Raw genomic sequence first — 27658 nt, 5'->3', positions numbered from 1 at the left:
AATGAGGACTTAGATGTGTACAATTAAATTGCCTTTTGTTGCCATCTGCAATTTCCTTTTGCAATTACAGTTTTCTACCCATGTACAACTCTCTCAATTTTAGTTTACTCAAAATGTCCACAACATGCATACTGTCTTACAAGCTCAAAAAATCAAACTGCACGTAATTTTTCCTGCAAGATGTCAACCTGTTTCACCAGAATTATTATCACTCTTCAGTGGTAATTACACATTAGACATTCAAAATACTTTTCAAACACAGATTTCATTCCAATGCTTGAGAAAAAAAACCAGTAAAAAATTTAGGTGCTTAAAATCTTGTCAAACTGTATTGTAAAAGCATTCACAGCAATTCAAACTTCTGAGGCTACTTCAATAACAGAAGTATTGAATTTTTCCAGAGCATACATGACAGCATGAAATATTAAAAGATACATCCAGCATTTTGCAGTGATGCAACAGAAATCAGAATGAATCATCTATGCACACATAACTAATTCTGCATTATAGTACTGGTTTTGGCTGGGATATAGTTAAATTTCTTCACAGTAGGTAGTATGGGGCTGTGTTTTGGATTCTTGCTGGAGACAGTGTTGATAACACAGGGATGTTCTTGTTATTGTTGAGCAGGCCCTACACAGAGTCAAGGGCTTTTCTGCTTCTCTCATCACACCACCAGAGAGCAGGCTGGGGGTGCACAGGAAGTGTGTGGGAGGGGACACAGGAGGGACAGCTGACCCCCAGTAACCAAGGGGGTTTCCCATACCATATGGTGCCATGCTTGGCAATAAAAGCTGGGGGAAAAGAAGGAAGGGGGAGATGTTTGGAGTGACAGTGTTTATCTCACCAAGTAACCAATACACACGAACTGTTCAAAAGGTGTGTGTGATGTGGCACTCAGGAACACAGTTCAGTGGTGAACACAGTGGTGCTGAGTTAACACTCAGACTTGATGATCTTTGAGATCTTTTCCAAACTTAATGATTCTGTTATGGAGCCCCATTTTCCTGGGGATGGCAGAACACTTCCCTGCAGATAGGTAGTAGTAAATTAACTTTTTATTTTGCCTTACTCATGTGTGCAGTTTTCACTTTACTTATGCAGGCAATTTTTGCTTTACCTATTAAACTGTCTTTATTGCAAACCACAAGTTTTCACACTTCTACCTTTCCGATTCTCTCCCCCACCCCGCAGAGGGAGAGCAAGTGAGCTGCTCTGTGCTGCTCAGCTGCCTACCAGGATTAAACCACAAGAAGCATGTAGACATAGAACTAAACAGGCTTTTTAAACGAGCTTATGTTAACTCTTGCTAGGAACTAGCAAAAGGATGCCGTAAGTATACAAAAGATAATGCCTGGAGGTTGGGTCACTCTCACTAGCCCACAGCTAAGCACGTTCACTCAGGCAAGAAGCCTGCTGGTCGAACAACAGCTGCAAAATTTTTATGAAAGTAGTTTGCTCTTATGTTTTCAGTTGAAACATTATACCTAAAACAGCAATTGTCTTGCATAGAATAAAATTCCTCAAATATTCCATACTGTGTATATGCTCCATTCCTTATCTTGTGCTCCTCCAAGGGAGCCAGTAATGTTACAGCAATATGCAGGACTTGGCAGGTCACAGAAGAGACTGAACTGCCCACTTCTCTGCAACAGCTGTAAAGCAAGAGATGCACAGACACTGGCAGAGTTAATTTACAGAATTAAACAACAATCCTGTGAGAACTAATAGTCTTAGCCCGAGATGGACAGCGCTATCAGAAATGAACGTAAGCAGCATTAAGAGCACACAGTCACAATGAGCTACTAACTGGTTGTGAGTGCTGTTCTGTGCCTTGTTCAACTGAGTATTAGTAGCTTGCACATGTGCCTGTTTGATTTTAAAGCTCATTTCTTTGAAACTTCAATAGGTTACCTTTGTTCAGCTTTTCAGCCTTCGGTCATGTGCACACAACAAAACCCTGAAGATCTAGTCTTGCTGCAAGTTCCTGTTGACTGCTGTATGTATGTATGGCCAAACATTGCCAACGAAGATTTGGGAAGGGCTCTCCCCACGTGGGTGCGCCCTTCCAGCCTGCACAGTGGATTTTTCACGTGAGGCACAGCGTGCACAGAACTGGCCGCACCCTTTAACACCTGAGGTCCATCTGCCACGGCCGACCGAGCTTGGACAGTGACAGCGAAGTCCTCGGGACTGTCACAGCCCCCAGTACTAACCGGGGTTGACCCTGCTGAGCATCCGAGATCTGATGGGATGGGATGGCAGGGAGGCATTGAACTGCCAGGGGATGGTCCCACTGAGACTCGAACTCAGGACCTTGGGATTCAGAGTCCAGAGTGCTCTCCTTTACACCGCAGGACCACCATGGGGAGTTGGTACATAAGGGCTGAATTGTCACAGAGTATCTTGTGGGGGAAAAAACCCCAATAGAGAACAGTCTGCTCTGGTTATATGTACCTATGATAAATACAACATGACTCCTGAAAATACGCTGAAGTCTCCTTTCTCTCTTCTTTTTTGAAAAAGTGTCAAGGGAGTTGGTTCACTGCAGTAGATTCAGTGCTCTGCATAGCAGACTGACTGCTGGGCCTCACCTGCACAGTGAAGCTTCACACAGTACCTGCTTTGGCACTGCCACTGCAAACCACATCACTGGAAAGTTCACTATTACCAAAGCCATGTCCTATTACTTAAAATATTCCCTCTGTGATATTCACCCAAATACATTCAGGCTTCTCCATACAACAAGGTGCATTGAATTTGGTCCCAGCAGGGGACAGAATGGAGCTGGGAGGAAGGCTTTGGCTGGGATGCTACAAACCCTCTGTGATTTGAGACTCATCCTGTGTTGCAGGGTAACCAAGCAGAGCAAACTGCTGCTGACTTTAAGCAATGGGTCACAAAGCAAAAAGCTGATTTTTTCACAGAAAACAGTTCTAGAGGCTTTCACTGCAGATGCAATATATGTACAGGTATGACAGGAACCTCATGCTTGGCAGTTTAGACATGCCATCTGGCTTTCTAAAACTGCTGTGTAGAGAGTAAAACATTTCCTCTCAAAAAAGCAGGAAGTGTAGAAGGTGAAGGAACAGGGATTCCCATGTAATGCCAGGTCAAAGCTGTGATATTTGAGCAAGCTTGGTCATCTGACTCCTTTGTAAGACAGGTATCTGGACCAGGCACTCAGCAGCATTCATTGCTTGAAGGCATGAAAGGGAAAGTTCATCATTCTAGTGAAACTGGACAGCCTTATCTGAGAGCCATGAACCATGAGGAGATTAGCATCAAAATCTGACATGGGCTCCCAAGTGCTGCCAGCCTTAGACAGCAGCCACAGTGGTGGGTGTACTGATAAGAGCATCTAATTAGTCACTGCTGCCAGTTCAGTGAAATCTCATATGGCACAAAGACATTCAAAGGCTGTTGAAAATGATATAGATCTGTTTCAACTTCACTGGTGAACCACTTTTATGTGAAAAATATTTCTGCCCACCACTTGAGCAGAACGACTTGAAAATGCCTGCAAAGCCTTATCACTACCAAATTTTGCAACACTTCAGCTGCAGCACATAACAGATCAGCTGTATTGATAATTGGAAAAATGGCTGACAAACTCAAATTACAAAGTATAAAATCAGAGCATTAGGAGTTACAGTGCCAGCACACAAAATTCAGTAATCCTCTATCTCAAAATTTGTCTGTGTCCAGCAGAAGGAACATAGCCAAGTTTATACCTGTTGTCTCTTCTGTTGCCCATTTAGCTATCCTCTTCACTCTCTGCAGGAACCTAGTTTTCAACCATATCTCACAGAATATTGTCCTTGGTCCTAAAATGCTGGTGCCATGAGCAAACCCCAGATATCTGTGAGCTGACCAGCTATACCACTGTTGTCACACAGGATACAGAAAGGCTGGGTTCTGCAGGCTTGGTTCTGCGTGCTTTTTCCTCACCAAGAACTAATTTAGTTTCTCTCATCAGCTACAGATTTGCATAAATCTTGTAAGAAATATTATCAATAGGACTTTCAAATTTATCAAAAATGTTCCATATTCAAAATTTAAACCCACATAAGTATTTAAAAGGCACGTATATCCTCACTGCTGCTTCTACTTCAGAGGCATTACCAGCTACAAAAACACTCTTTGCTCACAGCTCTCATGGTAACATTCTCCCAGCTACATTACTCATACATGAATTATCTGCACTAACTATGATTCTCTTGTGTTAATAATACATTAATTTCAGTTTAGTAAAACTTCAGGCACATACTGCATATTGTAAAAATTATGTTTTTATATCCAGGTAAGATATATTTTCTCATTTTCCAACATGGGCATGATTCCTAACTTGCAAACTCTATTTCCTCCTTCCTGAAAGTTTGCTTTCAAGGTTTTTCTCTTTAATTTGTAGGCTATCTAGAGCTTCCCATAACACCCTTATAAACATTTTTTGTAAAAGCAAACACAGAGCATTACAAAAAATACACAGCATACTACAAATATTAATTTACCTTCTGCAAGCGAACCTTCCCATATGCAAATTTGGGTGTTGTTGGAGGGATAAGACCTTCTGGTAACTGCTTATACTGGAAAGAGAAGGAGGGAAAAAAGCCACTCAAAACCTATATACAAACACATTTTAACTGAATTCTCACTTTATACTTCACAGCTTACAAAAGCAGAACTTTGGCTAGAAGTAAATAATCTCACTAAAGGTTAAAGATGCATCTAGTCTTAAGATGGAGAAGGTTTTTCTAAGGAAGAAATCTGACTTGATCACATATGGTAAACAAATTTTAATAACTATTCAATTTGCAGTAATGGTAAAAAGCATAACAAAAGAACTGAGCAGCCAAAGAAACACAATGCCCTGGGAGCCCTCCTGTGGCTACAGCCTGAGTTACTCCCACAGCCCTTCTGCAGTCATCTCCCCAGTCCACGGGGGGGTTGAGTGAACTTTTACAAGTCTGCAGCACCTCCATATGGGAATTTTTAGCCTCTTTTGCCTTTCCTGCTAATCCATTACTGCCTAGGCTGGGGCCTTTGAGAAGTAGGCCCTGAGACCACAGCTCCATGAACCCCTGAGTTCTCATCTTTAGCTTCCCTCCAGTCCTGGCCTACACAACTGTCCAATGAATCTTTTTCTTAAGAGATTTTACTTTGATTTCAGCTTGAAAGTTTGAGTGAAAGGCATGATTTTCTAGGTTTACACATGGTATAACCAGTGTAAAACTCAGGCTCAAAAGCTTTCCTCAGCACCAAGAAAAGGGTTTTTTTAATTGGCTCTTTTTTTTTTTTTTTTGAAACACATCCCCCAGCAGCTGACTGAGGGAGCTGATTCAGCATACTGACCTTAAGTTGAAAAAAAGCAAATAGTAAAAAAGAACAGCTCAATCATTTGGGTGTCAGGCCTGTATCTGTATCCCCTCTCCTCTAAAAGGAAGGAGGGAGCCATCAGGACAGAAGGTATAGCCAGAGAGGTGCAAGATCTTTCCCCTTTTGTAATAAGCAGGTAGGTTGGCCTCACTGTCTCATTCTCCTTCATTTCTGCCACTTCCAGAAAACAGTAAATTCAGAAGTGACTTTTGCCAATGCAAGAACAAGAGAGTTTGCAGTACACCAGGGATGTTACAAAGAACCATTCTAAAATTGTCCTGAGGACACTCACCATACCAATGACTTCTCTCAACACAAAGTATTTTTCTGTCAGATCTCCCGCTTCACTCAGTGGAGCGTCATAGTCATAACTGGTGGGCTGTGGCAAATAGGGCATATTAGCACCTAAGGGAAGAGGAAAAAAGGAAAAGCAATAGAAACAGTGGAAGAGCTAGTTTTTTTCCAAAGCCATCAACTCTGAGAATTCTTTCCAATCACAGTCATCCTGTGCTACATTTTTAGATTCAATGTAGGCCTTGGTATGTGGGATTTGACATAGAGAAACTATTCCTGGTGGAGGACAATGTCCTTGTGAGCTCACACCACTCTGTTATACAGTCTTCATAAATATTCTGAAGAGAAGCATATTTATGTGTGTTTCAGCTGTTTCACAGGACTGAGTGAAGGAGAAGTAGCCTTGGCAAAGACAAATACCATGTGGGTTTAGTACAACAGGCTGGCAATAGAGAATAGCTAGTGCAATCATCTTTTCTCATGTGAAAGTAAGCACAGCTAATTCTTTCACAGAACACATTATTACCTAATTCATATACAGTTCCCTTACAGCATTAGTATCTTGTGAATAATTTCTTACCGTTCCAATAGGCAAAGTTAGTCCCACCTATAAACATGTACCTAAAAAGGAAAAAAAAATCCATCCACTTAAAATCAGGTTTTGCTGAACTGGGGGAAAAAAATTCCCCCCAAATTAACCTCTACTGAACACACACTTACAGGTTAACGTTAGCACCACGTGCCAGGATTTCATTAAGTGTTTTAGCTATAGTTTGTGCAGGCACAACAGAATGACGGTGTCCCCAGTGATCCAACCATCCAGTATAAAACTCAGAATTAACCTGAAAGGAGGAAGGGCAAAACAGGAAGGGAAAACATGAAGAGGGAACAAGAACAAAATGCAATGTGATTTAAGGTCACTAACTGTAAGAAGGAAGGAAAAAAAAGCCACCTTGACTCATTTGAGCCATTTTTAAACTACTATAGATACAGCAAAATATATACTAAACTAGTCTTTTTCAGCAGACTGGTCAGACTTCCATATTGCTGGACAAAGAAATTAAAGGATTGTTTCAGTAATTTTATAGGGACACTGAAAACAACTGCTTAAGTAGCTAAGAGCATGGATTTCCTGGGAACCTGTCAACATGAATGTTTCACATGCTTGGCATTCAAATAAATGATGAAACCAACATACTCTCTGCAGAATAGCATACACAGACTAAATGTAATGAAAACAAAATATTTACAATTGTGTTCTAAACAATTTCATAGCACAGAGGTAATACAGTATCCTCAAGAGGCCTTTTCCCTTTGTCAAAATGGCTTCCAGTGATCTTACATCCCATTATGACTTGTCTAAAACCTCTAGGGTGGTTGAAAACAGGAAACAACTTCTACGTTGCCCTTCTAATTTTGCTTTTAGCTTTCACCTACACACATATCTCACTAACTCATCTAATCATACTTAGTGTTTCCGCTGCTTTGTAAACATTTGTCTTAGCCAGGAAAACTACTGAAACAAAATCAATACATTTTGAGACTAAAATAGTATTTGCAGAACAGCAGTTAATGTGAGTTTGACAAACACCCACGGAAGATCCTCTGTTTGTTTTTTCTGACTGACTTGGAAATTATGTCATTGTCAATGTGTCCCTAAAACTGTTCAATGCACTGTTGGCAATTCCTCTCTTATTAATGACTTCAAGATTAGAAACTACACAAGAAACTTAAGAGAAAAGACATACCAAAGGACCTTTAGGTTCACTGCTCCTTTGAGCTAAGAATGCTGCTGTAACATTGCCACCTATAAACAGAAAGAAATAAAATTGAGTTGCTACATCCATGACTTTTTGGGTCATTCATTTTACTGAAATAGGTGTCATCTCCCTTTCAATCATGACAAGAAAGTTACTCCAGCAAACATAGGAATCAATACTTCTGATTCCAGTGTTTCATTTGCAGAACTTATTTAAAATATATACAGACATGTATGCATGCATGTGTATATGTCTTTGCCTTTGAGATATATCTTTGCAAAAACCAGCTTTTCTCAGCAATGACATCCTGGCATGAGAAAGTCTGAGATGTGTCAGAATTGCTACTTGATCATTGGGAAAGTCTAGGTATGGAGGTATGTTACCAAGATTATGGGGAAGAACTGAAGCCAGGCAATCTCTAAAAAGGCATTTCACTTCTGATCACTCCTAGTGGGTCAAGCCATAGTGACTGGAAACAAACACTTCCATGAGTAGCTCGCCATCTCATAAATGATTCACATGAAGGAGTTCACAATTTCATTCTACTTGTAAGAAAACAGACTCCTGATAAGCACACGTTTGGCTGTAGAGAGAATAATGTCTAGAAGAGGCCACTTATTTAAAAAATAATATATCTATCTTGGTGTTTGTTTCTTGTGCCTTAAGCCTATTTTTGCCTTAAGCCTAATTTTGCCAAATCCATGCAGCATAAAAACATTTAAATCTTTAACTCCCCTACCAAAAGGGTACCTTCTCATAACACTACTGATGCTTAGCCATTCTTCAGGCCTGTATCACAGCAAATTGTGGCAGTGTGCACATTTTTAATGATGATTTTCAGCAGTACTTTTATTTTTCCTAATAACTACTGGCTTAAAAAGAAACATATTTTGAGGGCTGGATTCTAGGACAGACGAAGACAACCACCAATACAAAAAAAAAAAAGTAGAATCAATAACAACTATTACTGCTAATTTTTAGGAGATACTTACTATGAGCAGTGTAAATCATTTATTCATGATTTCAGGACTATGACTCTCTAATTGAGTGCTCATGGGTGATTCTTGTATGTTTAACAATACATCAAATACACATAAATGCCTATTACCCCACTGAAGCAAAGCAGTCAGGTTTGTCAAGCAGTTGAATCAGTTTGTTCTGCCACAACCACACACAAACCCAAACTCTTGGTATCAAACAGCCGTCTCCAACCTGGGGCAAAGTCCACTGTCGCATAAAGACCCTGAAGAGCTCCACATTTCAAGTGAAACTGGCTTGCTCCATCAGTTGTGAAAAGCACCACCTCATCCCCAAGGTGCAGGCGAAAGAGCTTCAGAAGGAAACGCAGATAGTTATAGTCACAAGCGAAGTAGCTTCCATACTCATTCTCTACCTGCAGAGTAAAAGCAAGTCAGTAAAGCCACAGCCAAATTCAGTCTGCATCTGATACCAAAACCAGAAAGCCCAAATTCAACCCTCTTCTTCCTTTGACAACAATGTTGAAAACAGAATTTTAATTCCAGATCTGAGGAGCAAGAGAAGACAAGACTTCTAGGCACTGATTCCTCTCACCTGTATCTTACAGTGGAGCAATTACTGAGCAGAGCTAAGCCATTTTTCTACCAAATCACCCCCCACCAAAAGTATCTACCCTTTCTACTTAGCTACAGTGATCACAACACAGTCTCTATTAAAATTTGAGATCTATAACCCACACCCCCAAGCAGAACACCAAAGCCATAGAACAAGCTGTGGCATGACCAAACCTGCAACAAAACTGGACATCTCCAAAGGGCTCACAGGAACAGCAAAGCCCTGCAACGGATTCAGCAGTACTTAGGGGAGAAGGACAACACTGCTACTACGGAGAGGTACACACCTTATCCCTTTCCCAAGGAGATGGACTTCCAAGCTTCAGATCCAATGCTACATAGATCTGAAGATTATTTCTGAAAATCCTGTTAAAAGTATCTTATTTCTATCAAAGAATTTTGCCCTGTGCTTCTGCTCAATAGACAAAACACATTGTTCAACAACATGATGTTGGGCATATTACAAGAAGTGTCTCCTATTCAGTCCCGTGCCAACCAGGGAGTTTAAAAAAACTTGAAATAAAGCTCTCCTTACGGTCAAACCCTAAAAATATAGAACAATCACCCCTGTAAATCTAGAAGGAGTTTAAGAGAGAAGCTACTCACCATCAACATAAAACACTGTGTCCTGAAACATTTACAACTTAAATTAGGTGCTAAGAACCAAAAAGCCTAAGTTTTGGGGTAGTTTTTGTCACAGGTTTTAGGCTTACTCCATACTGCTTTTGCTTCTGTCTGCAGGTATCCTGATTCCCCTTTTTCCTCCCAGACTGTTTCAGGCAATTGTGCTTTGGCTTTATGTGAGAACTGGCATGAACCTCACATCTAAAAGGCTACACAAGTTCCCTCTGTTGCTTTCTGTGGTTGTGGGAAACAACTTTGACAGAACAGATGAGTGATCTCTGGATTCTGGAAACACCGCATTCAGTTCTTTAGGATAAAGTATTTCATCAGAACCTTTCAGCTACCTGAAATTGCTAAGGAACATATGGGACAGCACCACTCAAGATCCGTGGAGTGTCTGAAAGAGGTTATAAGCGTTCGTGCTGCTTGAGTTCATTTGAATTTCAGAAAGTTACCTGCACCATGATGATTGGACCTCCATTTTGATAGAGGTAAGGCCTCATCCTTGGCAAAAGGACACCCATCCATTTCGCTACTGCTGCCAGGTAATCTGTGATACACAAAGTACAAACATTTCACATAACTTCTCTGGAGTTTCTTTTATTTTTGTTTTAAATTACATATGGATAATTTTTACCTAGTGTTCTAATTATATAAAGTATGAACAGCATTTAATGAACAGATTGCTCTTATACTTGGTCATAAATGTCAGAATCTAGTAGGCTACTAAAAAATAAAACATTTAAATACTGATGAATTTGGAAAATCACCAAAGGGACTCCATTATGTCTCACACAGGTTGTCCTAATACATTTTAATGGGGGGGGGGGGGGGGAATCAAATGTTGCTATGTGTATTTTTTTTAAATAAAAAATGAGCAAAAGTTGGATATGCCATCTATATATTTGCCCCCTAACACACACTCCAATAAACATATTATTCTCCTGTCTCATTTCACCTCCCCACGACTGGCCTATGACCAGGCAGACCAGAGAATGCTGCAGCTAATTCTGGAATTATATGCACAGTGACCAGCCATGGATTGAAGGATCCCCACGAAAAGTGCCCAATTGGCCATGAAAACACCAACAATCTCAAAGCTGAAGCTGCCTGTTGTCTTTTCCTCAATGGTGGCAATGATTTCCCTCTTGACACCAACTTCTCAATACCTTGAAAACTTTCTACCCTACTTTCTCATTCTGTATACTTCTTGAATACACACTTCTAATTAAAAGTACTGAAGAATTTACTCACAAGAAAAATTAAGCTGAAATATGAATTATGTACTAATGGCCTCAAACAGTAAGCTGCTTTGCTGCTAAAGTATATTTTTTGTAACCTTTTTTTGACACCTCTACCTGAATCAGAAGACCTGAGAACAATAGATTCCTTCTCCAACAGCCACGCAGGAAGACCTCCCTGGGAAAAGAAAGGGAAAGACTTCAGAGAGCATTTTTAGGAAATCTAAGATGAATTTAGCCTTTTATCAAAACATATACTGAGACATCAAGACTGATTTTCTACAAGAAAGTAGTAACTCCTAATGAAAAAACAAATACAGAGTAAGCTTGTATTGTAAGAAGTCGCTTGGGATGCATGGATTTTAATATGCTAAACCAAGACTCTTGTCCAAAGATACATCAAGTATGTTTCTCTACTTCAAGGCAGAAATACTTGCATCAGTTTTACCCTGGAAATGAGCTCACTGTTACAAAAGGCTGTATACCATGTCCCATTCTGCACAGATGTAAGGTCCAGCTCTCAGGATAACAAGCAATCCAATGTCATTAGCAAGCTGCAGAAAATACTCGAGATCTTTGCCATCAAAGAAATCATATGCGCCCATCCGGGGTTCGTGGTAGTTCCATGGGACATACCTGTTAAGAGAGAAAATCATCTTCCATTAGGAAACAGACTAACCAGAATTCCAAGACACAATTCTTTGCACTATGTGCCCCAGAGATCTGTGCTGCTGAACTTGGTCCTTCAGGTTAGTAAAACACAAGAGGGCCTTTCCCTAGGGTCTTTCTTCTGTGAGCTACTTCATATGGCAGAAGGTGTTCAAAAGAGTACTGAAATTAGGTTTAGCACTTTGCAGTATGTCTGTGGGAGTCCATTTCAATGCAAAAATAGGTTTTGGTACTGCTGTTTTGAAAGCATGATGTCTGTTCCATAATTTAAGTAGTTAACAGTTTTGATGTTAGCAAGTCAGCTGCCAGCTGTACAGTGGTGGGAGGTTGATAAGGAGATGAATACTGTAAACCACCCACAAAGGAGGAGGTCAAGGACAAAGCAAGGAAAAAAAAAGAGGATAATTGGTGTAACAACACAGAATAAAAATTAACAATAAAACAACAACACACAATATGGTGGGAAAGCAATGGATTATTTGGAGGAGTATCCCAAGTCTTTTCGGTAGGTCTAACTACACGTAAAACTTTTATTGACATCTAGGTGATGTAAAGCACAGCATGATTGCAGTTGGGGAGCACTTGCAAATCCATCAGTGAACACTATCAGGATTCCAAGTGCTCTTAACTAACAAGGAATTAAAAGTTATCACTTTTTCATTCTTTTTTGCATAGAAAAAGTAAAAACATACAAAATAAGAAGACAAATGGAAGTGGTATTAACAGGAAAAGGATCTGCAGGTTCCACTGAAAAGCAGTGTCTGACTGTGAATCACCAACATGACACTGTGGCAAGAGGCAAAGTTCTGTCTGTCCCTGTACAGGGAGGCAGATGTAGCAATTCATTCACTGAAAAATGCTTCTACCAGAGCATCACACGTGTTTGAGCTAAATGAAGATGGTTAGATAATAACTTCCTAGCAGTTTCTCACTGCCTAAAATATGGCTACAGAGAGACAGCAATCATTTCTACTCCTTTCTTTTTACTGTACCAAACCAGCTACTTATTACTGGTAACTAAATTACAGGTTAATATGAGACAAGCATTCTAGTTGCAGTTTAACTACACCTTGTCATCTGTTAGTTATGAAAATATAGTCATTGCAGAGTTTTATGAATTTGTTCCAGAAACAAGTCTGAAGGTTTTAATATGCTTAATAGTATCTGACGTGAGGACAAAAGGGTTTCTCCAGTTCCCTTAAGCTCAAGATCGAACAAGTCAGAAAAATTCTTCCAGAAGCAGTTTTCATTTATGTCCCATGCTTCACCACAAGGCTGGAAGAAAAACAAAGAAGTAGAAAAGAAGGGAAGAAAATTAAGAAAAAAATGTATGTAAGGGCTTTTTAGAGAATGAATCATGATATAAATGTATTTTAAACACTGGTCTAAAAATTAAGACACTAATCCCCCAATATATTTTCTACAGCTAGAAATGGCCTCAAGCAATTTCACTTTGAAATTGTTATCATTAGTGAGTATAAGTCTTATTAGACTTATAAGTCTCACTGTACATTTGTAATCAGTTGTTAATGCTGTACTGCTTTAGCTACAGAATAATGAACTTATAATGGAAACCCACATCCCTTTTTTAAACTTGAATCATGACATTTCCTCTGTGTTTGAGTGATAGCCTTTCCCTTCCATTTACACACAATTTCTAAGCTTTATCCAGTAATCTTATTTCTCTTTAGAAGTCATAGTTTTCCTCTTGTATTACAGGGCTCTCAACAGGAAAAAAAATGTACTTTAACTATATCTTAATGTACAATATACTTCTCTCTGTAATACCAGGGTGGGTTTTTTTAAATAGTGTAAAATTAAATAAGTTCTACTATTTTCATAATTGAGTGGCGTATTATACATATACATATTATAGCTAGTTAAATTACACATATATGAGTCTTTAAAAACAGTAAATTGTGTTTAAGTAATTCTAAGAGACATACAGACAAAGAGCAAGCTCTTTCCTAGAAGGAGTTTCTACAGATTTACAGCTTTCCACTTACGTAGTCAACAAATAGAGTTAAACAAAGAAAATGTTCAACATTCTTTAACTGTCTATGAGCCTAGAAAAATAACTGCAAATTCTTTCAGGAAGTTTCACAACTGATCTGTAAATCCTATATATATTTAGCTCCATCTAGTGGTTAATTGTTTATCTCTTACACAAAAAAAACCAACAAAAAACCCAACCAAAGAAATAAACAAAAACGAACAAAACCCCAAACAAACACAAAACCAACCCAAACAAACCCCTAACTTTCAGTCCTTTCCAGATATCTTTGCCAGCATCCATATCCATTTGGCAGACATTGTTCAGGAACTGAAAACACGGAGATATCCTCCTGTGACCAGATGCCTTTGGGTGCTGCCTGCTGAGGTGAGGAGTGGAGCTCCTCAGTGTCCTCCTCCATCATTTTCTGGGCTGTCACACCAACCACAACATTAAATTTCAACCTGCTATTTTAGAAGGTGTAGGCCCTGATATTTGAAACTTAAATATAAGATCAAGCTTCCTGTCACCCATTTTCTCATGTTCTGTTATTGCTTAAGATGCCACCAGATGCAATTAGTTACACACATGTAACATGACTTCACCTATTCCAGAGTCCAGGATGAGCTGCTGACTCAGTCAGGAGCTGAATGATGCATCAAGGCATAGTGAGTCTTTTGGAAAAGATGCTGCAGAGAACCGGAAGGAGAACAGGTCTGGCTGGCTTTGATCACAAGGTATTTACATGAACAATCCTATAATAAAAGAATCCTGTTTCCCTTGAAGTGGTAAGCCTCACTGGGAACACCTGGATAAGAACAAGGAAGGTTCGCATATTTCAAATTATAGCAAGACTGTTTCCTATCTCATGGGAAAAACCCCAAGCTGCAAAATCACAGTCTGCAGAGGTGGCCTCAAGATTGGGAGTCCAACTACCACATTCTACCAGACAGTCTGGCAGTGCTGGCTGTCCATTCCAGAACAACTTCACAGCCCTTGCTGATAGTACTATTGATGCAGGAGAGAGTACAGAGAAGAAGACAAACCAAAAACACAACTAAATAATCATGTAGATCGATTTGCACTTTTTAAGAAAACCATACAAAATCACAGCAGGTTTGGTGTAATATGAACATTCATTGATTTATCTCAAACAAGCAACAGCAGTAAGACTTGATTATTGGGAAACTTCTAAGAAAAATAAAAGGGGTTTTGGTGGGTGAGGTGCTTTTTTAGCATCAAGAGAGAAAGAGAGAGATTAGTGTCAAATGGAAAGATGCATGGATTTTGTTCTTGTAGAAAATGCAAGGCACTGGGCTAGTTTCTGCTTCTAAAGTACACATTTAGGACTTATCTTCCACCACAGCAGAAAAAATCCAAAGGTAAAAGCAGTAAGAGGGCAGAAGGTTATAGAATCTCAATCTGCTCTGACAAGAAGAAAAGGAGGTTGTAATAAACTGTTATCTGTCACTGGTGACATACCAGTAACACCCAAGGCCACAGGTCCCATAACCACTTGCCAGCTGCACGGCACCTCCTGCGCCCAAACAGCCACAACTCAGCTCTCCCAAGACCAACAGAGACCAGCTGGCACCGGCAGAAATGAAAGTCTCCACTTCTTCCTGCACAGTGGCAGGACACTAATGCAAAGCAGTGAAGCAGAGCAGGAGATTTCAACAACTGGCAATAAAAAAAAGGAAATAAAAAACCACCTTGTTAGTGAGGTATAATAAAGGAAAAGGGAGAAAGCAACAACGAAAACACCAAACCAGACCTGCAGAAACTTTGCCACTAAACAACAGTGAGAACAGGAAAGAAAATATATTCATATATTCCTATCTTAAAAGGTCTGATGCAGCAGAGACATGAACTGGCAATTCTTAAAAAAAAAAAAAAAAAAAAAAAAAGAGAGAGGGACTGTTTGAAAAAGCTGGAAATGAACAGAGGGCACTGAAAACCCATGGGTGCTGGGAGGAGGAGAAAAATTAATCCGAGACATAAGGGAAATGTGAGACACTATGGATTCCAGGAGTCACAGAGTCAGTGTCTGGACACAGGCTGACCTTCAAGTCACACACCAGAAAGTATGATTTTCAGGTTCACTCTAGATTACTTTTATTGTAGCAAAAAAATAATTACATGGGTAATTCCAGAAACCCTGTCCTGACCATATGTGTTTATTTAATCTCATTGCTCTTTCATAATGTGAGCAAAGATAGAGCTTGCTTGCTTTAATGCAAAACAAAAAAAAAACACCCCAAAATCTCTCACCAAACAGTCACTGCAACATCCCAACACAGACAAGAGTTTAAAGACACACAAAAATATGAAGAATCCTAAATTTGAAAAATATAACTTCTTTTCTTTCCCTCTGTCAATTCACATAGATCACAACCCCAACTGTACAATGCAAACCTTCAGCTTGCAGGGCTAACAAAAATAGAGATTTCAAGGGTGAGGAAGGAGAGGTGGTGCAACACTTCCACTGAGCAAAATGCCCTGGCCTGCAGGCTCTGCACTGCCAGAACCAAACTGCCTGGCAGTCCATAGCACAAAAGCAGGCAGCTTCAAAGAGAAGCTCTAAGCCTTGCAATGACTTAAGAAAGAAAAAGAAACTTATTTGAGAATTACAGCCATTGCTTGGAAAGACTGAACCTTACACTTTTCTACCACTCCCCTTGTCAAGGAAGCTTTAGCAAAAATAAGAGTTTCTTTTTTTTTTTTAATCTGTTCCTCACCTGTTGTAGTAAGTACACAATCAGGTACGAAAGGCAAGAAAGATGGATTAAAAGGGTCTGGTACACACACAAAACTGAAAGCTCCTTATTTTTTTTGTTTAAACAAGAACACCAAGTTCTCAACCATTTTATAAGTTTAAATGCTCCTGGTGAAATAGCTTTAAACAGCTTATTGTCTCCTCTCACCTGATCTACCTTTCGACCACACAATACAACGCCCTTGGCAAAGGCAGAGCACATACAATTGTTGAAGCTGCCAAAGTTCACAGTCCAACAATTTCTTTGAGGTCACATTTGCACCCTGGGTTGTGAAGCAAGAGGTGTTGCCTGTTCATTATAACCCACTCAACTGTCCCACTTTACACTCTTGGAGGTCTCTGGTACCATCATTCACTTCTCCAGAGCTTTCTCACCTATTACTTAAAAAATAACAAACTAAGTCTGTATGTATGGCCAAACTTCGAGAACAGAAATTTGGGCAGGGCTCTCCCCACGTGCCCTTCCAGCCTGCGCAGTGGATTTTTTAGGTCAGGCACAGCATGCACAGAACTGGCCCCACCATTTAACTCCTAAGGTCCATTTGCCACGGCCGAGAGAGCTTGGACAGTGACAGTGAAGTCCTCGGGACTGTCACAGCCCCCGGTACTGACTGGGGCTGACCCTGCTGAGCATCCGAGATCTGACGGGATGGGATGGCAGGGAGGCATTGAACTGCCAGGGGACAGTCCCCACTGAGACTTGAACTCAGGTCCTTGGGATTCAGAGTCCAGTGGTGGCATTCCACTTAGCTGCTTCTCCTACAGCTCCCAGGACTACAAATCTTTTGGAAAGTCAGCAGCTACTCACGTTTGAATGGCATCCAGTCCTGCCATCTTCATCTTCCACAGGCGGTCCTGCCAGTAGTACCGGGGCACCCGGGAGTAGTGAATGCTACCGGAGATGTAACGGAATGGTTTCCCATCTTTGACAAAGCAGTTGCAATCATAATCAATCCCAAAGCTCCTCGGGGGTACATTCTGTATACAAGACAAACAAATACACAATGTAATTTTTTTTTCCCTTGAAAGACACCAAGAACAGTCTATACATCTGTGGGTTGTCCACAGTAGAAGATATAATGGTCCCAAAGTAACAGATGGTGACTGACTCTCCATTAGGTACCTATAGCCCACCTGAGCCTCAGCACAAGAGAACAAAAAAGAACCAGTGCAAAGTGTCACAGGACAAAAGAACAAGAGCACAAACTAGCAGATATAGTTCAGACCAAAAATACACCATCCTGAAAAAATGGAGGATGAAATTACTAAGCAAATATGCCTAGCCCTAGACTGCCATTAAATGGAGCAATTGAGTTAGATAACATTCTCTGCAAACCTTTCAAGGCTACAAACTCCAGTGAGGAAGACTACAGTGTGTTGCAACTGCAAGAGGAATTTTTTTACAGAAAACCTAAAAAAAGTTGTGGAAAGTGTCCTAAATGCACCTGGCAATCCAAAACATTCTGCCAACAGAGAACAAGTGAAATTATGTGGTGGATGTCTAACAAGAGATATGAGAAGATACAACATTGAGCCAGCAGGGAAACAAGAAATTTAAGGAACTGACAAGTGTGGCACACCAGAAGCTTTTTATGCTCTGATTCCACAAACACAGACCCATTCTTGAGATTACTTAACAGAGAGTTCTATGAAATCTGAAATAAATCTTGATTCAACAAACATATGGGCGAGCCAGGCCTCTACAAAATCAGGACCTTACAGAGCCAAGAAATATAAACCAAGTGCTCTGGAACAAATGTAATTTAAAGGCTGGGATTATTCAGTGGAAATTATGATGCTGCAGTAACTCCAGGCTGTTAAACCTCAATTAAACTATCACTGCAGAGGATAAGGTCTGTACCAGAGGCTTATTTTCTGTTCAATTCAAATATATGTGACTTTTTGCTGATCTTTCAATTAAAACTTGCACTAGGATGGAATTGTAGTGTGTGTACCCCTAAACAAAACCATTCACCTTTACTAACATCGAATAGATGTTTCACATCCTTGCAATGTATTCTACTCTAGGGCTCTGTCACAAGTCACAGCACTAGAGCAGTGCCGAGTGCCTCCAAATGACCATGACTAAATGGAACTCAGAACGCAAGTGCAGCAACACAGCTCTGCAATGCTAGAAGAGCAAAAAAAGAAAAGCATTGTTAGGGATAAAAGCACATTACACACTGAAAGGCCATTATTCCTGGAAATAAGGAGAGTCAAAATAAATTGCTGTGGTTTCCCTCTGCATGAGAATTTTAGTCCCCTCATTTAGACTTTAGATCACATCAAGGGGCCTATGGAAAAGACACTTCTTCCACTTATGGCAGGTAACTGTTGAGATGATGACTGTTGAAACAACTGCTTACACACCCTCAGGGACAGATATTGCTGGCAGAGAACCAAGGCTGCCTTAAAGCAATAAAACAATTAGAAGAAAGTATAAATTATGAAAGTGGTCATCACTGAACCAGTTGCCATTTAGAAGTCACGCTTCTTAAGCTATAAATCATGTTCCCAACATACAGGCTTTCCAACACAGTGTTTTTACGGGGGTGAGGAGAGGGAGGAAGCTTCCAGAGCACTTCCAATCAATCTCATTCCTCACCCACTGTAAACAGACTTCCCCTCATGATCAATAATCATTATTTTATTGTCAGTTCATAACCCAAGGTTTGTAACAAAAGGGAGTTCTCCTCATGAATTTACATCTGGCTCTGTCAATATTCCATACTCACGGTTATGAAGATGCAGGGAATTCACTCCTGCTGCATCTCCCTAGAAGGGGTAGTGGGTCTGCTTGTTAAGCAAATCCAACAAACACAAACTAGCAGCACTGTTTGGGATGCCAGTTCATTCTTACCAAATTGTATCAGCACCCAGATGAAAACTCAGACTCACTAGAGCCAGTGGTATAATGCTGCACCTTACATGCTCAGAGTATACTCACATGCAAAAGGAAGAACTAAAGAATTTGTTCTTTCTTCAATCAAGTACTAATTTATTTTTGCAACCTTAATGCTATTTTGAAATTTTATAATGTTTAAGTCTCCTGACATAGGAAAAAATTAGTATCATCAACACACGAATCTGTTTAACAGTGGTTAGAATCTCTCATTCTCCAAATTTACAAAACAGGTTTTCTTTTTCTTATTTGGAAAGCAAGCAAATGTGGATAAAAATTCTGAACAAACCTCTCCACCTGTGACGATTTCTACCTCTGTTGTGTAGACCATTCAAACACAGAACACCCCCTTTCTCTACCCCAAAGCTTAAGAACCAAAATTGAGAACCACAAGCCCCTCATTCTCTTCTGCTCCTTCCAAAAAAGTCTCAGTAACCTTGCAGGGATCTTTTCCTCTGCATCACATCCTTATCCCTTCAGCCTGCACCTTTTTCTCCTCATACACTTCAGGACAATTTCATAGTAGCCTTACCTTTCCCACTCTCCACCAGGCCTTGCCTGGCCATGCGGGTGTGAGATTTTCCAAAACAACTCAGGCTTATTGTCCAGCAGCGTTTTGTTGGTAAACAGAATTAGTGTGTTAAAACTATTCATCATGAACTGCTACAATAGATGCTGGTACAAAATAAGAGGTCATTACAGGCATATTTGTTGATAGAAGAATAAAATTTTATTTAATACCAACATTTAAAGCATTTGTTATACCACAATTTACATATTTTTAAATCCATTCTATAGCAAGTATATAATACATAAATATAACTTTCACAAAGTGATGATACTAATCTATTCTGCTATTAATTCTGACAGTAGTCAACTTTGCTCCCATCCCTCAATGAACTGGCTTTTTATAGGAAGAAATACATATTCATTTGGTTAAGTTCTCCAAATCAAATACATTCCACACACACAAAAAAAAATTACAAAAAAAATCTTCAAAAATTACAAAATAAGCAGCACAGCAATTTTTCTTCATCTGGAATACTGAACACAGGTCTACATTGTGCACATTCAAGTCAAAATGGAAGAAGTATAGAAACAATCTTGAAGGACAGTTAGAGATTGCTCTATTAGAGAGATTTTAGAAACAGCTAATTCCTTTTATTAAAAAGAAAGTCAATCCAGGATACTTTCCATTCATATTTTTAAAAGTAAATAAGAAAAGGCTTTGAAATGTTTTTGGCATAGAAAGAAAACATTTTAAGTAATAAGTAATCATCAAGCAAACAGAGGGAGATACTTATTGAAAAAAAATTGACTAAGAAGTAAGTTACAGTCGGGCAACTCAAAAAAACTATGAAATGACAATATGACCATTCCTAAAAGGATGCATATCTACTTCTGAAAGGATACATAACAATCTTCCAAGAGAGGCACACACAAAGTAATGAAGAAGTCCTGGGACAGACGGACTAGGTTTTTGCACACATTTGAACAGAATGAAGTGAGGAATGAAAAGGGTAAGAAAAATTAAAAAAGAAAAAATAATACTAACTAACTGAGAAACTGACACCACCTAAATCAGTCCCAAAAATGCCTCTTGTTAAGGAAACTTGCTTAACAATTAGTCTTCTTTACATGGTAAAATACTCAGTGCAGCAAGTGAAAAGCTATCCCAGACCACTGGCCTCGAGGGTATACTCTGCCCTACAGAACTCAGAACACAGCTCATCACTGAAGGCATGTTGATGAGTAACAAAGGGCTAGAGACTATCGACATTCTCACTGCGTAAGACCATTTGACACTGTCACTGACTGCAAAGTGGTGGCACTCACTGCCCACGCACAGACAGTGGGCAGCATTAAACACACAGGGAAACTTTAGGATACTGAAGCAGGTAGTATTGCACAAGCAAAAAAAAAAACCTTACTAAATTATAGGTGGTGGGAAACAGAAATCATCTAGTCTGGCAAGTAGAGAGCCTGCCTGGTCAGGTGTTCAGAGTTTTCAGACTAATTCCACTAACCCTCATGACACGTTCACAGTATTTTTCAATATTCCTGAGTAAAAATGTAGGATGTTTGTACAGAGGAACAGGATACAAAACCAGCCTAGCAGTTAGAAACTCTGACTGGGGAAGGGTTGAGGGGAGTGGATGAACTGAAACTTTAAAATTTAACTTGGAAAAAACCCTCCACTTTACAAAGTCTGTGGTACTTTTCAAATACACCTCCTTCAAAACAAGAACAGAAGCAGAAGAACAAAACAGAAGTGTGTATGGTTGTATGGTTCAGGTTCACACAGGAAAGCAGGAAAGAACTGAACACCTCAGTTCTGGTCTTGCGTCCTCGGTCTCCCATGTAAGAACTGCCCTTTTCTGCCCCGTGCTACGAGGGCCTGCCCAAGAGGAAGCCACATGCTGGTGGGCAGAAAGGCAGAGCAAGGGAAACCCTGTGGCTACAGCTGCAGACTTCAGAGACAGGATTCCCAGGTTCCTATTCTGTTGTTTGTGGTGTTTCTCGGGAGGGGAGAGGAAGATGTGCAGAAGTAAACTGTTCATCAGCCAGGGCAATATATGTGTGTTAATTTACATCCTGGCTTTCTTATATGAACACACAGACCTAGAAACAAGAATGTTTGTGTTAATATTTCCTAATATCTCAAACTGAATTACGATACTTTATGTTATACCCTTCTATAAAAGAGAGGAAGAAATTCTCCATCCCTCATTATCCTGTAGCAGTTATTCTGCTGTGTGCCCATCACACAACCAGGACATTGATACACAAATGGTCTTAAGGAAAGCCACCTGCTGCAGGGTTTAGTCTCCTTAAAAAAGGACACCGTTTACTTGAGATATTAAAGTCTTAAACAAAGTTCAAGCATTAACCTATTTGCATTGTTTTCAAATAGCATCTCCTTACTCTTGGAAGAGAGAAATGGCAGAATAGAAATTAAGCAGAAAGAAAAAAAACATAGAATGAAGAGAAGAGACACTGAGTATTTCAGCTTTGGATTTAGTGCTATACATCAGGAGGTACTGTATGCTCAGACAGCAACAAAAGTTAATTTTGACTTTTGTTTCTCATTTGCTTTTATTAGAGTTATTTTCAGTAAGTAATTACTAGATGCCCAGCTATTCTGGGGAAATGCCCAAGATGACTGCTACTTTCATCCTTTGGTGTCAGTCTCACCAGCTTTCTAACCGGAACTGATGCCTGGCAACTTACTGTACTGACTGGAAGCCCCAGTGCATGTTGCAGACAGCTACCAAGATAAGGGTATCCAGCCTCGATTAAAAAAACCCTAAACTGTTCCCTTCTAGCATAAGGCTTCTAGAGTTTGCATACTCAGTGGGCACTCTGTATCCCCTTCTGCCAAACATGCACAAATTATTTCACTGCATGAGAACAGAACTTCATCTGCCTGAAATTTGGTAAGGCAGCTGGGTAGCAAACACTGGAAACATGAAGTAGCTACAGGAGATATTACTCAACATGCACAGGACACGCATTATCTCCATGACATCAGCACTAGCTTTTAATGCAGAACCTCAGTAATAACGAACTCAACGAATTTCTGCAGTATTTTAACATGCCCCAAATTTGTTTCACAGGCCCAGGATGTAGTGTTTTCTGTTCAAACTTAAGAGAACCTGCTGAAGTTCAGCCCAACACATCTCTGGCTTCCCTGAAAAAGGATTTCCTCTCATAGCAGAAGAGCCAATATACTGACCAAAAAAAGAATGGTAGAAGTCTGTCAGATGGAGAACTCCTCAAGCAGAATGAAGGATTATCTCTGTTATTTCAGCTCTGCTGCCCAGCCTCATGGGTATTCCAAAGTACATCGTCCCTGGGCTGACATAGACAAAGGTGTTCTGCCCAACTTTGTACAAGCCAACAAAGAATGGATTCAGAAGATAAGCTCCAGCATTTAGAGGGAACATCTGCCCTCCATGAGTATGGCCAGAGAGAATTAAATTTATGTCTGGTCTCTCCTGAAGGGCCCACTTTGCAGCAATTGGCTGATGAGCTAACAGCACTATTGCATGCTCACTGCTACAACCTCTGAGAGCTTTTTTCAAATCCATGCCATGTCCTGAGTAGCGTAACACATCTGCTTCAATGTCATCCACACCAGCCAGGCAGAACCAGTCATTAGTGCTCTTTGGTGAAACAATCTTCACATTCTCATTATGTAGTGGCTGAATGTTAAATGATTTTAACAGCTCAAACCAGTTGCTAACATCTGATGTATAGTACTCATGGTTTCCTGTGACAAAGTACGTCCCCAAAGGGGAAGCAAGTTCTCCAAGAGGCTCAACAGCAGGTCGTATGATCTCTGCCTCAGCGTCAGTCAGGTCGCCAACAATCACCGTGATATCTGGTTTTAAAGCCTTAACCATTCTCACTATCATGGCAAGCTTGGTCTTCCCAACCGTAGGCCCCAGATGGATATCTGAAAGCAACACCACCTTCAGGTTGTTCATGGTTGAGGGCAGCTTGTGAACTGGAATCTCCACTGAATTCACAGTAGGAGGCTGGGAAGCATTTAACAGCCCAACAACAGTCAGCACAAGAGTCAGCATGACTGCCAAAACTGGTTTCATTGCTGTTCTGTTCTTGTTGCCAGTGCCTGCCTTAGCACCTCTCCCTGCCAAGAACTTGTAAGCCTGCTCTACAGAGCCCAGAGTGAAGAGGAAGAAGATGAGAATGATATAGGCTCCCAAGCAAGTGTAGGCAGCTAAAGAGAAGAAATAGGGCTCTTCTGCAACAAGAAACAGCAATGTAAAGAAGCTTGAATGAGCCAAAGCTAGAAACATGAACACAGCAATTTTCCACAGCATGAAACAGAAGGAGCTGGCAGCTGAAGACCTGGTGAACATGGTGACTGTGCTTCTCCAAACATGAAGAGATCCCACCAACATGAGAGTATTAGCAAATAGTGCCATCTGCAGCCTTAGAACCCAGTGCCGCGTCCTGAGATCGAGTTTTTCTGCCAGATAACTCCGTGATAGCATCATGGAGAAGAAAACCACTCCTGCAGCCACTGCAGCCTTTGCTTCAAGGGGCAGTTGCTTGAAGGAGATCATCTTGGCTTCCTGATTGTTCCCTTCTCTTCTGCAGAAGTCTCCAGTAGGCAATAATGTGGTTATGAAGGGATGCCTTGGGTCAACAAAGCCTGCAACCAGGAACCAGTATCAGCCGTTTTAAAATATTACACACATTCCCTTTTTCCCAGACTGCAATAAAGGATTGTTATTCTATGTACTACCCAAGATGCTGGGTCATGCAGAATCACTGTCATAAAGAAAAGGAGAAGTCTTGATGTGGAATAAATCAGACAACAGAAAAGACTGGATTCTGGCAGTCCCCTTCCAAGCTCCTGCCTGCCTCCCTCAATGATTCCTCCCCCACCCTTTTTTTTTTCATATGCTCTTTCCTCTTGAAGACTTCCTTATAGCAGAGGGCAATAGATCACAACAGGGATACAATGAGTCCTGGAAACAATCACTACAGTATCTGGAAATTCCATACATGTCCTGGGACTAAGTTGTTTCTGATATTAACCTAACACGTGTTTTCAGTTCTTCTTCCCAAGCAGTTGACTCCATCTGAAAAGCAGCATCACCCTACATCATTCTTACCCAAGGCAAGACGTTCTACTAACACACACTACAGCAGCAGTGAAATGCCCACTGGAACAGCTACCAGATGCAACTGTGGTCCCAGAAACTGCAAAAGATGTATCAGCAAATATCCTTCAGACTTCTCCAAAGCCTTGAAAATCAGTAGCAGAGGTGAAACTCGTATTGTGTTTTGCTGCTCACATCCAGCTCACTTCCACTACACCTTTCCAAGACTCAACATCTATTTCAGCATATCCTGGTCTAACAGGATGAAACTAAGTTGAAAAGGGATTAAAACATCACACACTCTGCTCCTTTAGACAGCAGCAGAGTCTAACACATCTGCTCACATATTGAAAACAAACAAGCAATCATCAGTTATATTTTAATTGTACCAGAATTTCCTGGTTTGCTCTGTATTTTGCTCAGTCACAGTGTGCTCAGGTTGCACATTTCTATTTAAAACAAATCTATTGTTTTATTTTAAGCATAGATGAAAAAATGTTTGGAAGGTCTTTTATAATGTACAATAGAGACCATGTCTGACACAACAGTCATGCAGTAGCATATGCTTCTTTTCAAAACACTTCCTGTCTCTCAGTTCACATACCCAGAGAAAAAGCAAGCAAACATTACAGCCAAAAATACCTCAGAACTAGGGCACAAAAGCAGCCTTATAGGCTCAGCAGTGAACTTGAGCCCAGAAGTCTGCAAACCCCATCTTGGCAGGTTGCTTATCTGTAGCACATACCTTTCTAAGCTAATTTAAAAGAACAACAGTGCCTCTGTGATGACAGGACCCTGCTCTATTTTGAGGACCAGGCTAAGTCTTAAAATTGGTTATTGCTTGTGTCAGGGAAACGTGGGCTGCTAAGACAAATCGTGTTTCCCAGCCTCAGTTCTTCAAGCTCTTATAATAAAGAACTGCTATTTTACACACAGGCCTCTACGGAAAATACACAAAGCTAGGAGATAAGAGCCTAAGAAATGCCCTACTGATTCAAGTACATAGGTCCCTAGACACCAGGCAATATTCTGTCCGGACAACAGTAACAAGAACTGCTGTTTGAAGAAGTGACATGACCCTGGCCACTGTCTGTGGTCTGCTCCCTCATACTCCTCTGGCTGACAAATTACTATCCTAGGGATGTTAGAAGGCAAATCCTCACCTAGTCATTTCTGGATGTTATTTATGAACCTGATATATTTAAATCTGGCAAATTAATTTTTTTTTAATCTGTTAAACACTGCCCACCTCTACAACCTCATGTGGCAGCAAATTCTTGAATCTCACTATACATTTTTACAGTATTTAATCTATTTTAAACTTGTTTATTAAATCCCCCATAAGTCCTAATACTACCAGATTTGGTGAGTATTGGTTCTCCATTCCTCTTATCCACCAACCTTCAGAATTTTGGAAGGCTCAGCCATAACCCCACTCACATTTACTGTTACCCAATCCTCCCTTCCATGAAGGTCTCACAAGAGGTTGTGCTGCTTTTCGTGCATCTTTAACCACCTAGGCACGATTCCATTGCAACACCTATCAAAGGTAATAGTGTCACTCTGTCTTAAACTGGAGGCATGAGCCACAAGACTGTCAAGACTAAGGGTCTGTCCTTAGGCAGTGGAATGGTGTCCTCCGGGACAAAGCGGCTACAACCGCAGATGCAGAACAGGAACAACCCCTTTCCCTCCTCTCACACACTACAGGAAAAGCAAGTTTTCCCAGTGCTAATGGAGTGTCCGTACCAGCTCCCGCAGCGCCCCCCGATTCCTGGGAGTCCCTGGCACAGCTGGCACCCCATTCTGGCCGGGCAGCGACCCCGGCCCTCCCCTCCCGGAGGGGGCACTACCAGCCCTCCCTCGGCTCCGCACGGCCGGGACCGGGACAGGCTGCTCGGCAGCGGGGCACGGAGCCCTCCCTGCTCTGCTCCGGCACGGCACCAGCCCGGCACCCGCGCCCCGTTCGCCCCAAACCGCCTTTGGTTTAAAAGCGGCCCAAGGGCGGCGGGAAGAGGCCCCTGCGAGCCGCTCAGCCCCGCAGAGCCGCCGGGCACATCCGCAGAAGGGGGAGCGAGGAGGGGGAGCGAGGAGGGCACTCACCGCCGCCCGGAGCAGCGCGGCCAGGCCGGCCAGCAGGAGCAGCAGCCGCAGCATGGCGGGCGCGGGCAGGAAACGGCGGCGTCAGCTGATGGGCCCGCCGGGAAACGGGCACCGCTGCGCCCGCAGCCGCAGCCTGATCCTGATCCTGATCCTGATCCTGCCCCACCGGCACTCACAGCACCGCCCGCCCGGCCCCGACTCCTCCTGCCCCGACTCCTCCCGCCCCACCGGCACCCACAGCACCGCCCGGCCCCGACTCCTCCTGCCTCCTCCTGCCCCGACTCCTCCCGGCCCACCGGCAACCACAGCACCGCCCTCGGGCCCTGCCCCTAGAATCATAGAATCGATTGGGTTGGAAAAGACCTCCGAGATCATCAAATCCAACCCTTGGTCCAACACCAGTCCCTTTACCAGATCATGGCACTCAGTGCCACGGCCAATCTCAGTTTAAAAACCTCCAGGGATGGGGAGTCCACCCCCTCTCTGGGCAGCCCATTCCAATGCCTGGTTACTCTCTCTGGAAAGAATTTTCTGATATCCAGCTTAAATTTCCCCTGGCAGAGCTTAAGCCCGTGCCCCCTTGTCCTATTGCTGAGTGCCTGGGAGAAGCGACCAACCCCCACCTGGCCAGAACTTCCCTTCAGGTAGTTCTAGACAGTGATGAGGTCACCTCTGAGCCTCCGCTTCTCCAG

At 41.4% G+C, this 27658-nt stretch overlaps 2 protein-coding genes across 2 annotated transcripts in view; both read right to left on the bottom strand.

Annotated features, from left to right (window-relative positions):
• The window catches only part of GLB1 (galactosidase beta 1), a 38102-nt gene extending 11044 nt beyond the window's left edge, over positions 1-27058 (bottom strand). The window contains exons 1-11 of the mRNA XM_071561319.1: positions 26967-27058; positions 17134-17303; positions 11373-11523; positions 11005-11065; positions 10102-10196; positions 8643-8823; positions 7419-7477; positions 6391-6512; positions 6251-6291; positions 5669-5781; positions 4512-4586 (exon numbers count right to left, since the gene is read on the bottom strand). Coding sequence (XP_071417420.1) covers positions 4512-4586; positions 5669-5781; positions 6251-6291; positions 6391-6512; positions 7419-7477; positions 8643-8823; positions 10102-10196; positions 11005-11065; positions 11373-11523; positions 17134-17303; positions 26967-27020 — 1122 coding nt within the window. The 5' untranslated portion in view covers positions 27021-27058. The remainder of the gene's footprint in view (positions 1-4511; positions 4587-5668; positions 5782-6250; positions 6292-6390; positions 6513-7418; positions 7478-8642; positions 8824-10101; positions 10197-11004; positions 11066-11372; positions 11524-17133; positions 17304-26966) is intronic.
• TMPPE (transmembrane protein with metallophosphoesterase domain) lies at positions 19941-27047 on the bottom strand. The gene is made up of 2 exons (XM_071561325.1): positions 26967-27047; positions 19941-24409 (listed from the first exon to the last, which is right to left on the bottom strand). The coding sequence occupies exon 2, from the start codon at positions 24318-24320 to the stop codon at positions 23004-23006; it is 1317 nt and encodes a 438-aa protein (XP_071417426.1). The 5' UTR covers positions 24321-24409; positions 26967-27047; the 3' UTR covers positions 19941-23003.
• Positions 27059-27658: the final 600 nt, after the last annotated feature.

Source organism: Pithys albifrons, chromosome 7, assembly GCF_047495875.1.
Source record: "Pithys albifrons albifrons isolate INPA30051 chromosome 7, PitAlb_v1, whole genome shotgun sequence".
In the NCBI taxonomy this organism is placed as follows: domain Eukaryota; kingdom Metazoa; phylum Chordata; class Aves; order Passeriformes; family Thamnophilidae; genus Pithys; species Pithys albifrons.
Note: the sequence above shows the minus strand (reverse complement) of the source record. Positions and strands in the feature narration are given on the sequence as shown.